This window comes from Giraffa tippelskirchi, chromosome 12 (assembly GCF_054371585.1).
Source record: "Giraffa tippelskirchi isolate mGirTip1 chromosome 12, T2T-mGirTip1v1.2.pri, whole genome shotgun sequence".
NCBI lineage: Eukaryota > Metazoa > Chordata > Mammalia > Artiodactyla > Giraffidae > Giraffa > Giraffa tippelskirchi.
The window spans coordinates 12347411-12361936 of record NC_137286.1 but is presented as its reverse complement, the minus strand read 5'-3'; the positions used below and the strand labels follow the sequence as shown (position 1 = coordinate 12361936).

Here is a 14526-nt window from a genome sequence, read left to right as displayed (position 1 = left end):
AAATATTATTAATGAACTATTTTGTAGTCTTTTTTTTTTCATACCAAGTCTTTGAAGTCGTGTGTCTATTTTACACTTACAGTGCGTCTCAGTTCTGACAACTCACTCTTAAGAGTTGATGTGACTAGTGGCTATCTTATTGGACAGCACAACTGTCTGTCTTGATCTGGGTGATGGTTACATGGGTGCAGACATATGTAAAAGTTTGTCTAACTGTATATTAAAGACTAGTGCATTTTACTGTGTGTAAATTCACTTCAATTAAGAAGTTTTGTTTTGTTTTTTTTAAATTCTTTTCAGGTCTCTGCTCAAATGCCATTGTTTTCCTGAACCCACCCTTGGCTGGAGTTAGCTCCTCCTATTGCACTGTCCTCCTGCTATATTTATTCTGATCTTGTGCTACAGCTGGTTGTTTCTGTATGTCTTTCTCATTTTAAGTGCCTTAAGGTGAAGATCGTGGTTTGTCCATTTTTTAATTCCCCAAAAGGCCCCGGCTATGCAGGTGCTGAATAAGCAAGCATGATTTATTCAATCCAATAAGAATTGAATCCCCATTTATTGTCAATTCCTCTTTGGACCTGCGGCAGGATGCACTGATCATTCTATTCTGTTCTCAGTCCTATTCCAGATGTTGGCAAAGGAGAAAGACAGGAAGAGGAGGAGGAAGATGGCGTGGGCCCCGGCCTGCCAGGCACTCCGAAGAACTGCCTTCCTCGCCGGGACATCAGCGTCCTGGAGAAGCTCGTCAAGACGTGCCCGGTGTGGCTGCAGCTGGGTCTGGGCCGGGCGGAGGTGGCCAGGATCCTACACCGGGAGGTGGCTGGGGTGAGTGGGGGGATCTTTCCACCTCGTGGCCAGTGAGCGGGTAGAGCTGTATGGAGCTGCTCAGGCTCCCACGGAAAAGTAGCTGCCCTCTAGACGGGGCAGCTCTCCTCTCAGGCTTATCAGCGTTCCAGCCAGAACTCAGGAGTGAGGGACTGTTGGGCCGTCTGGTTTCTGCCTTGGAGAGCAGGTGTCTTGCTGCGGAGCCTCGGGCAGCGTGGCTAGCGGGGTGTGTCTGGGCACTTGGGTGTCCCAAGCAGGACTGGCATCCAGGGACTAGAGAATGTCAGAGCCTGAGGAACCCGAGAAATCATTTTACATCCTCCTTATTTTACATGTGAGAATGAGGGGCTGTGTGATAGAATTGAAAGTTTTCTCTTGTTTTGAGTTTTTTGTTTTTGAGTCAGGCTCTGAGAGTTGGGAAATGGCTTAAATTTTCTGAACCTCACTTTTCTCTTTGAAATGGGGCCATTAATAGTATTTTCCTCCCCATGGTACAAACATTACAGAGGAAGATAGATAGGTACATAATGAAATATGAGTCAGAGCTCATCAAATCCCACCTACCCTCCACCACCCCCGTACATGCTACTTCCTTTAAATTTTTTTAATCTGTTTAATTTAAAAAGTGATGCATATATGTATTTATTGTAAAAAAAATATCAAGCTGGACAGAAATGATAAAGTAAGAAGTAAAGTGTCTGATAAGGTCTTTGCCACCTACTCTTTTTCCACCTACCTACTACTCAGAAGTCTTATTCTGTTCGGGGCTTTTTAAAATTGAGGTGAAATGCACATAACATAAAATTAGCTATTTTCAAGTGAGCAATTTAGTATGTTCACAAGATTATGCAAGCAGTACTTCTATCTAGTTCCAAAATATTTTTCATCACCCCAAGGTAAAGCCCCATATCCATTAAGCAGTTATTCCCTAGCCCTTCTTCCCCTGGCCCCTGACAGCCACTGGTCTGCATCCAGAAGTCATTTTTTCTGAATGTGTGTGTCCTGTTCATCTTGCATCAGACCCCTACATCTGTAATAGCTAGCATTCCCCAAAGTGTGAAAGTGTTAGTTGTTCAGTCGTGTCCAACTCTTTGCGACCCCATGGACCATAACCTGCCAGGCTCCTCTGTCCATGGGATTATCCAGGCAATAATACTGGAGTGGGTTGCCATGCCCTTCTCCAGGAGATCTTCCCAACCCAGGGATCAAACTCAGGTCTCCTGCATTGCAGGCAGATTCTTTACCATCTGAGCCTTCACGAAAACCATTTACCAAGCACTTACTATATTCTGGGCATAGTGTAAGTTCTCCAGTGCAGTTTATCCTCACAGCAGCCCTCTGAGATAGATATTACTATTATGCCCATTTTACAGATAAAGTAACTGAGACACCATGCAGTTGAGTATCCCCAGGTGGACACAGTGAGCCAGTGCCTGAGCTGGCATTTGAACTCAGGTGACTGGGGAGCTCCCATGTACATGTTTTATTTGACACAGATAGAATCACACCTTTTAGCCATTTGTGTTGTTCTCACCTTCAGTGTGGTGTGTATCGCTATGCTCTGGGGAATTGTCCAAGCTCCTAAACACAGGGTACTCAGGTGGATCGTGGACTTATTTACCACGGACTGGATAAAATCCATCAAGTTGGCAATTGTACCTGAACTTTGGAATTACTGGAACTTATGGAGAAGACGGTGGCAGAGGATAAGATGGTTAGATAGCATCACCGACTCAATGGACATGAAACTGAGCAAAGTCCAGGAGATAGTGATGGACAGGGGAGCCTGGCGTGCTGCAGTCCATGAGTCACAAAGAGTCGGACACGACTTAATGACTGAACAACAGCAGCAACAACAACATGGGACCTCTAGTAAAGTCCCACAGAGGCCCCTGCCATAGTGAGTGGGGACCATAGAGGCCTGAAGACCAAGCAGAATCCCGAGGGAGCAAAGGGAGGCCGCCCCCAGGTATGAGGTAGGTGCCCTGTGGACCTGCCCAGCCCCACCTCAGCACCAGGTCAGCCTGGGAGAGGGTTAGAGGGGGCAGGCAGGGAGACTGTAGTCCTCAGGAAACTAGATCTGTTGTTTCATTCCTCCCCCACCTAAAGGCTTTCCGTTCTGAACTGACCGAAGGCTTCAGAGCAGATGATGAAACTGCATAGAAAATAAAATTGGAGACTCACACCAGCAGGTGTTCCGGTCAGCATTCCCAGGCTTTAGGCCTGGTTGGTTGTCCACTCTCCTGTTAGGATCTGAGGGGAGGATGCAGCTGAAAAACAGGCCCAAGTGCAAGGTTGCGATGCTGAGGGTGGCCATTTTCTGGACCTTTCTGGGTCATCAGGAGAGGTGTGTCCAGGCCTGTGTGTAGATGGAGGTGGACCAGACAGTGAGGACCCGTCCCAAGGCGAACTTCATTGGCTGTAAGTCATGGCCACTTCATCAAATGGTTCAGTCCTCAAAAAGTTTGCAATAAGCCCAGCTCAAAACAATAGTAGTGGTCTGTGTGGGCTTATTAATGTCAGGCCCTCTATCAAGTACAGTATAGTATGATTGTCATCTCATTAAATCCTTGTAGCAATCCTGTGAGGTGGACTCTGCCATGATCCTCATTTTACAGATAATGAAACTGAGGCTGGAGGGGGAGCGCCCTTGTTTGTGCTTCCCAAAGGCAAAAACTCAAAGGCTTCCCAAGCTGAGGATTTGATTGCAAGTGGTTTATTTAGGAGGTGACCCTAGTGTCCACAAGTGGGGGAAATAAGACAGGAGAGTGGAGACAGCTAGTAAAATCAACCCTAACCCTAATAAAGGGCTTCCCTTGTGACTCAGCTGGTAAAGAATCCGCCTGCAATGTGGGAGACCTGGGTTCGATCCCTGGGTTGGGAAGATCCCCTGGAGAAGGGAAAGGCTACCCACTCCAGTATTCTGGCCTGGAGAATTCCATGGACTGTATAGTCCATGGGGTTGCAAAGAGTTGGACACGACTGAGTGACTTTCACTTTCACGTTCATGCAGGTTACCCCGGGGACAATGGAGCTGGTTTCTCCTGGGGCACTTTGGGAGCCAGGGCAGAACACACATCTCAAGGTCATTCCGCCCAGAGGGCTGAGGGAGCTGGTGTTATTGACCAACTCCTGAGAGCCGTTGGTTCCAGGCAGTGGGGGCTGATGGTTCATGTTCCAGCACCTCCCTTCTGCTCTCAGTATGAGAAGCTCTGACTCTGGCCAGAAAGAGCCGATGGACAAAGAGATGCCAATCTGGCTGTTGGAAGCAGGCCTGGGCTCCGCTAAAAAGAGTGGTTGGGACCCAGCAGCATCTGCCACATGAGTGAAATCACCTGTCAAGGGTCACACGGGTCGTGAGTTACAGGGCTGAGATTTGACCCCAGTCCTAGCTAAGCCAGAGCACACCCCTCACAAGGGTGAAAGTTAGTAGCAGGAAAGAAAAAGAAGTGACTTTCTGAGGTCAACCAACACCAGATGGGTGTGGGTATGCAACATGTACGAAGATGGGCAAACTATGATCTTAAACACATATGAAGATGGGTAAACTATGATCTTACCACTATTTTCTCAGAGTGTCTGGGAGGGCGAGTTCTATGCATAGATATGAATGAGATGGCACGGGGAGGAGATGTCTAAGTGCTATGTGAAAGGCAGGACAGTGAGGGACCTGGAAGAGGGAGGGAGCATGTCCAGATGGGCTGATCCAGGCAGACCTCCTGGAGGAGGCAGATGCTGAGCTGGGCCATGCAGGATGGATGGGCAGGATTGGGATGGGGGAGCTGAGAGGGTGTTGGAGAGTGAGTGGGTGATGACATAGCACATGCTGAGTCCCAGAGGTGGGGAATGAGCCAGGCTGGCCACCCGGAGATGGATGCCAGCATGATTGCAGGGACTGGAGCCACCTGGAGTTACTAGAAGACAGCAGCAAGATGCATTCATTGCCTGGTGATGCTGGCATCTGGCTCAGGCCTGGCTGTGGGTGTTCATTACAGCAAGTGAATGAAGGATGACAGAGTGGGTAGGGCTGGTTCTGGGGAGCTGGCAAAGCTGGGCCAGTGGCTCAGGGCCTGCCTGCAGGGAGGGGCAAAGGCCACATGGCTGTGTTTGCTTTTCTGGTGAGCACATGTCACACAAAGCTTTAAGCCTTCATCCCAGCTGCCGTGGCTGCAAAAGACCCGGACACCTCTATACTCCAAGTAGCGGGAGGTACCCAGGCTGCTGTTCTACAGTCAGGGGGCTGAGTATAGAGAACGGAAAGCTTCAAGCTGGGTCCTGAAGTGACCCCTGTGTGCAGAGCCTTGAATCTGATCCCAGGAGTGAGACCACAGGCTACTGTTAAGACCACAGGTTGTGAGCTGGAGGAGGTGAGCTGGGCCCTTCCCACTGCTGCCCCCTTACTACCCCCTCCATGGCCACAGGGATTGGGGCAGCCCTGAAGACCATAGAACTGGAGGAGACACCTTCTGTTCACTTCTCTGCCCTCACCCCTACTCCTCCCCATGAGCTTCTGTATTTTCAAGCAGGAAGCAAAGCCCTAAGCCTCGGGCTCTGATACAAACTTGTCCCACTTTTACCCAAAGTTATTCTTTGCATGATCTTATTTGATTCTCACAGTGACTTCTTTCTGGTTGGTGTTACTGGCATCTCCATTTCCAGATAAGAAAATGAAGGCACAGAGAAGTTAAGTCACTTGCCTGAGGTCACACAGCTAGAAAGTGTAGAGTCTGCATGGTGTGATCTGCAGGAATGCTGGGAAGGCCCTTTGCTGTATAGTATCACTCTCAGGGAACTGTCTGAATTTCCATCAGTACAATGGCTTCATAGTTTTTAAAGATACAGACAGTGAGTAGCCCCCAGGCTATGAGAGTTCAGAGGGTCCTCAGAGATCACGGCCCCATGCCCTCATGACACTGATGAGGGACAGTGCTTCATCGTGTCTAGGGCCAGTGGTCAGGAGACTGGAGATCCTGCCCCTTTGTCCCAGTTATCTGTATGACCTTGATCACATCCCCCTCTCCCCGCCCAATCCTTCCCCATCTCCTGCAGCCTGCTTCTCTGATAAGGTGCTGGGAACATATTGGCCCATTTTTGATTTGCTTGGACCCAGAGCGAGGCAGTCAAAAGCCACCTTTATTCATTCTACACCCAAACGGTGGGGTGTTTTTTCTTTTAGTTTTATTTTAGAAGTCTTCCGTTTACAAAGAAGCTGCCAAGATAGTACAGAGAGTTCCTTTATGTTCTTCTCACCCAGTTTCTCCCACTGTTAACGTCTAACATTAGTCTGGTACATTTGTCACAGTTAATGAACCAGTATTGCTACATTAGTATTAACTAACGCCCATGTTGTATTCAGATTTCCTTAGCTTTTACCTAATGTCATTTTATGTTTCCAGGATCCCCTCCCGGGCACCACATCAAGTCTCCTTAGGCTCCTCTTGGCTGCGCGGTTCTCAGAGTTTCTTTGTTTTTGACGACCTTGACAGCTTTGAGGAGTACTGGTCAGGCGTTTTGTAGAATGTCCCTTACCTGTGATTTGTCTGATGGTTAGACGGGGGTACAGGTTTGAGGGAGGAAGATCCCAGAGCCAAAGTGCCATTCTCATCCCACTGTGACTAAGGTACGTATTATCCACGTGACGTCACTGTGGATGTTGACCTTGATCACCTGTCAGGTTCCACTGTAAAGTTAGTCCTACCCCTCCCCCTTCCATACCGTCCTCTTTGGAAGGAAGTCACTCTACACAGCCCACTCTCAGAGAATGGGGACTTGTGTTCCTCCTCCCTGAGGGTAGAGCATCTGTGTAAACTATTTGAAATTCTTCTGCACAAAGGATTTGTCTCTTCTCCTCCATTTATTTATTTATTCAATCACTTACTTTATCTGTGTGGACTCACAGATATTTATTTTATGCTTTGAGTTGCAACTCAGTGTTGTTGTTGCTGTTTAGTTGCTAAGTCATGTCCATCTCTTTTGCAACCCTGTGGACTATAGCCCACCAGGCTCCTCTGTCCATGGGATTTCCAAGCAAGAATACTGGAGTGGGTTGCTATTTCCTTCTCCAGGGCTCCAGCAGATCTTCCCGACCCAGCTCGAACCTGCATCTCCTGCATTGGCAGGTGGATTCTTTACCACTGAGCCACCAGGGAGGGCCAATATAGCCCAGTACTACTATAATTATTTTGTTGCTCAAATTGTTTCAACTTTGGCCACCGGGAGCTCTTTCAGTTGATTCCTGTGTCCCTGTGATGAATCCCCATCATTCTGTGTGTGTTTTACTTATTTGTTTGTTTGGAGCACTTCCTCACTTTCTTACACTAAAAGATGCTCCAGACTGTCTTATATATTTCTTGCCCTAGTTCTAGGCTCAGCCATTTCTCATTGGAGAATAATACTAGAAATTAAGATCTGGGCACTCAATGTTGCTACTGGAGTGTTATTGCTTCTAAACCTCAAGGTGGTCTTTCAATGAATGAAACCTCTTGTAAGGTTGCTTTTTGTAGTGAGGGGTTAGCAAGAGTTACAGTAACCTGAGTTGTGATATGGACCAGCCACATTCAAGGCATCTTCCTCTACTGTGAGCCCAAGGATACCAATTCCATTCAATATTAGTTTGGCAAAAGCATCAGTGAAGCTGCTTTTCTCCCCTTCAGGGTGCTAGGACCAGGGAAGAAGACATAGCCAGCAGGTCTGCTGTGTTGCCAAGCACTATCTCTCATCTTTCCAACAGCCCTGCAGAACAGGGGGCGGGCTCTCTATTTTATTTATTTATTTTTAATTTTTATATTTTGGTCACACTGTGTGGCTTGCAGGATCTTAGTTCCACAACCAGGGACCAAACCCAGGCTTCTGCAGTGAAAGCACCAAGTCTAACCACTGGACCACCAGGGAATTCCTGAGGGCTCTCTATTATATAAGTGAGGAAACTCACTTCTGACAGTAAGGAACCTGCCCTGAGTAATATGGCTACTAAGCAATAGAGTGTGATTTGCACTAACTGCCTTCAAAGACTTAAAAAAATAAAAAACCACAATGTCTCGGCCTCATCCCCAAAAATGCTGATTTCTTTGGTTTAGAGTGGGGCTCAGCCATCAGCAAGGTTATCAAATTCCCTCGGTGATTCTGATGTGCAGCCAGGATTGAGAAACCCGCTCCTTACCAGACTCAACCTCGTTCTATGTAACAAAGACGGGCTGCATGTCCAGAGTGGGCTTCGGCCACTGGACCCCCGACCTCCACGGGCACAGATGCCCCTGCCTTGTGGACTCTGCAAAGAACCAGCCACTTCTGTTCCATCCCTAAAGAGCATGATTGGAAAATTTCCCCAAGCAACTGGAAAATAGTCCTAAAATAACAAAAGTGGAAAAGCAGACAGCTCTGGATTGACCGGGCCAAAAAGGGATAGTAAAAACAAAACCATTTATAGTTTATTTAGCTTTGGGTTTTTATGTATTTATTTGGAGAGAAGGAAGGGCATGCAGTAGCTGCATTCTCTCCCGAAGCATATTCTGTCCCAGCTGTTACTGAAATTAGCTAGTCCCAAAATTCATCATGCTGACTGAAGGTGGACAGAGAGGGGCTCGCATGCCAGCCAAGGGCTCAGCCCTCCTGGATTGCAGTGATTTACCTATAAAACTAACCCTGAGGTTTGGGAAAGATCCCAGGCCACTGATGCTGGGAGAGAATCTTCTAGATGGAAGGAGTCCTGGACCCTTTTGTCCCTCTCCCTGACTAGACTGGAAAAGCCAGCTCAGAGAGGGGAAGTGACTTGCCAAAGGGCACAGCAAGCCAGGGTCAGCACTAGGAGGGACACCGCGTCCTGCCTCACGGCCCAGGGCTCTGGCCATGACTCTGCTGTAGGCTTCAGAGGGTGAGGATGGGCGAATCCTAGCTCTTCAAAGAAAACGGGGATCCTCAGAGCATGGGTGGGCATGTCACCAATCAGTTTGTACAGTTGGGGGAAGAGGATTCTTCTGCTTTTTGCAAGTTCCTAATCTAGTGTATTGGAGGAGCTAACAAAAGGGGAATAAATAGGGGATTCCCTGGTGGTCCAGTGGTTAAGACTCTGAGCTCCCAATGGAGGGAGCATGGGTTTGATCCCTGGTTGGGGAACTAAGATCCCACATGCTGTGTGTCCAATAAATAAAATAAAACAATTTAAAAAAAAAAAAGGGGGAATAAATAAAGAGGGAACAGAAGCAGTGGGCTGACTCAGATGTTGGCTCAACAAGGCCCCAGATGACGCTTCTACCCATAGAGGAGAGAGGTTGAGTGAGGATGCTGGGGCACAGCAAGCTTTGGCCCTGCTTAATCAGGGAAGGCTTTCGGGAGCACTCGCTCAGGGAGGGTCCCAGTGTGGGCATGATTGTGACCTACTCCATCTTAATAACCCCAGGCGGCCCACCTGCAGGGATCCTGGAGGTGGACAGAGAAGGCGCCGGGGCCTGGACTTGTCACCTCGAGTTCCCTCTCTGCTCACCTTAAGTTCATCCTTTCACTCAGGGCTGAGACATGAAGTCTGGAGGTGCTAGTGAGGATGTCTTTGCATGTCCAAGGTGCCTGGTTCTCAGCATGTTACCTTTCTGACTATAGAGCCATCCATGAACGAGAGGATGGGAAGTCCCCTCCACACAGCAGGGGACTCTGAGGCAGGTAGAGACACCATACATTGTGTGCATGCTAAGTCACTTCAGTTGTGTCCAACTCTTTGTGACCCTATTGATTGTAGCCCACCAGGCTCCTCTGTGTATGGGATTCTCCAGGCCAGATTATTGGAATGCATTGCCATTCCCTCCTCCAAGGGATCTTCCCAACCCAAGGATCAAACGCAAGTCTTATGTCTCCTGCATTGGCAGGCAAGTTCTTTACCACTAGTGCCATCTGAAGAGCCCCATACCATATTTTGGGTGCTTATTATATAGCAGGCACTCTACTGAAGTCACCTGAGCACTTTCAATAATCCGTTGAGGCACTAGGTCAGCTGGGAATGCTTTCAGTTCAAGTAATACCTAGCCTATGGTAGCTTCAACCATAACGCGACTATTGTTTACCTAATGAGAAATCTGGAGGTTTGGCGTCTAGGGCTAGTTTAGTAGTTAATCGATGACAGTGAGAGACAGTGAGAGACTTTATTTTGGGGACTTTATTTATTAGGACTCCTTGAGCCTCCCTCCCTTCTCCCCGCCTAACCAATTCACCTCCCCAAACCCCTCACCTAGTGCATTATCTTAGCTTTTCAGATAAGAGCCCCAGGACTTGGCCATGGCAGAAGGAAGTGCTGCAGGAGGTTCTGTGGCCATGCTGAAAGGGTGGGTGTTGAGCACTCAGAATTGGGAACCTGAGCCCAGCCTGGGGTACTTTCCACCCCAGTCTGCACCCCTGCCCTGCAATGACTGGTTAACACAGAGTCGATGGCAAGAGATAAGTGAGATGCTCTCAGTGATGCCCAGGTCTGCATCTTCCATCTGCATTTCCTGTTTGCATGGCGTTGGGTTTCTTTAACCTCTCTGTATCCTGAGTCTTCACCCATCAGAAGAAATGGTAATAGTGCCCACCTCACCCAGCCATGGGGGAGCTGGATGATGCAAGGTATAAGGTACCTGGTCCAGAGTGCAGACATCAGTTGCTGTTTAAACTTCTGTTCCTTACTTGCAGCTGAACCACTTCTTAAGGAAATCCTTTCTGAGTCTTTTTCATAAGAAACACATGTGGTAGACTGAGCCCCAGTTCTAGATGGAGCCCAAGACTGGGAGGTTGAGGAATGTAAACCAGCCATGGTCAAGGAAGGCAGAAGCAGATGGAAAATTAATTCTTAGTGAGCATCAGTAGAAACCCTTTTATCCCACTGGGTGCCTCCCTACGTAACATCTCACTTACTCCTTCCAACACAGAAGGACAGGGCTTTGGTTTCATTTCTTGTTTCTGCTAGGTGGTTGTGGGTGTTATCCCAATTTACAGATAGGAACACTGAGGCTCGGAGAAACTACGGACTGACCCAGGGCCACAGAGCTCATAGCAGGCTGCCCAGGGCCCTCTGGGAGCCCAGGAAAAAATGCAGATGGTGACAGATCTTGACTGTCAAATGCAGACTTGACTCTTCCTGTAGCTGGAGGAGTTCCTGTCGGAGGGTTCTTATCTTCTTTCTCTCTCTCTGTGGAACAGGAAGGTGGAGAACAGGGTCAGTGTCTCAGCAGAGTAAGGAAATCTAGAAATTGTTACGTGTTTGGTGTGAAAGAGCCAGTTAGGTTGCAGGGTGGCATTGCAGGAGGTCCCAGTTGAGGCTGGCAGTGGCGATTTGTCATTGCAGTCACCCTAGGGTGAGATCGGTGGGGGTCAAATAGTCCAGGAAGAAGGTAACCATCAGTAGAGTAAGATATCTACATTGGAGACTTCCCCGGCAGTCCAGTGGTTAAGATTTCACCTTCCATTGCAGGGGGTTATGGTCTCAAACCCTGGTTGGGGAGCTGAGATCCCACATGCCTCGTGGCCAAAAAACTCAGCATAAAACAAACAATATTGTAACAAATTCAATAAGGACTTTAAAAATAACCCACATCAAAAAAAAATAAAAGATATGTTGTACTGTGGCCCTGGCCCTCCATAGATCTCTCTCTCTCTTGCTCTCTCAAATAAAAAATAGTCCATCCTTCTGATACGTATCCTTATTATCTTGTTTTGCTCTCATGTATTTTCTTTTGTGAAAAAAAAAAAAAACTGATTGGTGGCATTTTCCCCAATGGGTCATGTTTGAAATCACTTCCTCCCCTCCGGTGCCATTCCTGACACTCCAAGATGGCAAGGGGCAGCTCTGCTCTGTGCACGCGCTTCTGAACAATGACCTGGGCTTGTGTCTCCTCCCACCCCCACCCCAACACACATATGCACGCCACCCTTGGAAAGGGAGCTCTTGTCCTCCAAAGACAGAGTTTATGCTAGTTTGGTTTCAGTTCAGGAGGGTGCCAGCCTCAGCTCCTGCCTGGGCTCAGGGTCAAGGATCCAGCTTTGCTGTCTCCCTTCCCAGGGGCACCCCTGGTTCCTCTGGGCTCCCTCCCCATGCCCTGCCCATCAGAGCTCCAGGAGGGGAGCCCTGGCTTCAGCCCAGAGTTCCCTTGTTCCTCACTTACCGCACCCCCCACACATATACATTCATTCACACATTCATGCACTTGCGCGCACACTCACACACATTCACTCGACTCTTGAACAGTTCCTCTGATATCAACTGTCCTGCAGTTGTAGAATGTCCTACAATTCAATTCTGACACGGCTACCCAAAGTGAACACAGACCCCATAAGTTAAAGGGAAGGTCCCCCCAAAGACTACTCTTACTGCAGATGCCAAGCACAAGTGGGGTCCCCAGGATCCCCACACTTCTGACTTGGCTACAAACATGACCCCTCTTTAGGTTTGATAATTTGCTGGAAAGATCCAGAGGACTCACTGAAAGCACTATGCTTATGATGACAGTTTGATTATAAAACGCAAGCGCAGCCGAACGACAGACACACAGGGATGAGGTCTGGGTGGGGAGGGCCACGCAGAGCTCCCATACCCTCTCCCCATGGCATCGGGGCACAGCACCCTCCCCACGTATCAGTGTGTTCGCCAAGCAGGAGATTAAATCATTGCCCCGGGCTTGAACTCAGTCTACAGTCCCTCTTCCCTCCCCAGAGGTAGAAGTGGGCCTGGGGGTTTCAGCCCTCTAATTATGTGACTGTCTTTCTGGGGCAGCCTCTTCTTTAAGGTCTCACCTGGGCCACCTGTTAACATAAACTCAGATGTGGTCCAAAGGGGCTCTTTATGAACTGCGAAAGACCCCATCATTTAGGAAATCCCAAGGGTTCGTGAAGCTCTGTGCCAGGAACTGGGGACAAAGACCAGATGTATTTTTTTTATATCACCCACAGGCTTATTCAGACACACACACACACACACACACACACACACATACTCATTCTCACATTCCCTCACACCTGCTGGTTCTCATGGACCTGATAGGTATGGTACCTCGATCTTGATGAAAGTGAAAGAGGACAGTGAAACAAGTGCCTTAAAACTCAGCCTTCAAAAAACAACGATCATGGTATCTGGTTCCATCACTTCATGGCAAATAGATGGGGAAACAATGGAAACAGCAACAAACTTTATTTTCTTGGGCTCCAAAATCACTGCAGATGGTGACTACAGCCATGAAATTAAAAGATTCTTGTTCCTTGGAAGAAAAGCTGTGACCGATCTAGACAGCATATTAAAAAGCAGAGACATTACCTTGCCGACAAAGGTCCACCTAGTCAAAGCTGTGGTTTTTCCAGTAGTTACGTATGGATGTGAGAGTTGGACCATAAAGAAGGCTTAGCGCTGAAGAATTGATGCTTTTGAAATGTGGTGTTGGAGGAGACTTGAGAATCCCTTGGACTGCAAGGAGATCAAACCAATCAATCCTAAGGGAAATCAGTCTTGAATATTCATTGGAAGGACTGATGCCAGAGCTAAAGCTCCAATACTTTGGCTACCTGATGTGAAGAACTGACTCACTGGAAAAGACCCTAATGCTGGGAAAGATTGAAGACAGGAGAAGGGGATGACAGAAGATGAGATGGTTGGATGGCATCATTGACTCAGTGGGCATGAGTTTGAGCAAGCTCCAGGAGATGATGATGGACAGGGAAGCCTGGCATGCTGCAGTCATAGCATCACAAAGAATCAGACACGACTGAGTGACAGAACTGAACTAATGCTGACCTGTATCTCTGAAGAGAAGCCAAAGTGACCTATTTTCTTTGAAAGGTGGATTCATAGGGGCAGTTCAGGTCCAGGTGAATGTATCAGCTCAGAGATGTTGCTGCTCACAGCAGGCGAGGCTGTACCAGGAGTGCAGAGAGGCACCTACATGAGAGCCCGCCTCCTGCTAGATCCCCGAGGAGGTGACTTCCAGGTGGGGTGCCAGCACCCCCACCCGCCTCCCATTTCTGCCCTAGAAGCCTCTCTACTGCCTTCCCCCACTCACTGGGCTCTCAGGTTCTCTCCAGCCTGCCCTGTGTGAGGAGAGGCTGGTAACCTCATTGCTGACCTCAGTTCAAGGAGTAAGGGGTGCCTTGTGTCCCTGCTCCCAGGAGGCGCTCTCCCAGAGAGCAGATGCTTAAACGAAGAGACCACCCTCTGTGGGCTGGTTACGGGGCTCAGGATCTCGAGCTAAAGGGCCTGAGCTCAGATCCCAGGCCCAGCCCTAAAGAGCCTGGCGGGCTATGGTCCATTAGAAGAAAGTGTTAGTTGCTCAGTTATATCTGACTCTTCGCGACCCCATGGACTGTAGCCCACCAGGCTCCTCTGTCCATGGAATTCCCCAGGCAAGAATACTGGAGTGGATTGCCATTTCCTCCTCCAGGGGATCTTCCCGACCCAGGGATTGAACCTGGGTCTCCTGAATTGCAGATAGATTCTTTACCATCAGAGCCACCAGGGAAGCCACAATGGGCTATGACCCATAGGGTTACAAAGAATCGGACATGAATGAAGCAACTTAGCATGCATTGACAATTTAATGACATTGAATTAAATGTCTGTGTGGCTATGACAGGGGAAAACTTCAGAGTCACAGTCCCTTTAGCTGAGCAAAGTGGTCATCTGGAGCAGGAGAAGTAAAAGTGAAGCATCTATAAACATGCTGGCTCTGGTTTAGACTTAGGTAATGCTTGGTTACT

General features: G+C 48.4%; 1 protein-coding gene across 2 annotated transcripts in view; it reads left to right on the top strand.

Moving 5' to 3' along the window:
• RIN3 (Ras and Rab interactor 3) overlaps positions 1–14526 on the top strand; it is a 128577-nt gene that overhangs the window by 39910 nt on the left and 74141 nt on the right. For both annotated transcript variants that reach the window (XM_081548169.1, XM_081548168.1), the window contains exon 2: positions 618–825. In XM_081548169.1, coding sequence (XP_081404295.1) covers positions 618–825 — 208 coding nt within the window. The remainder of the gene's footprint in view (positions 1–617; positions 826–14526) is intronic.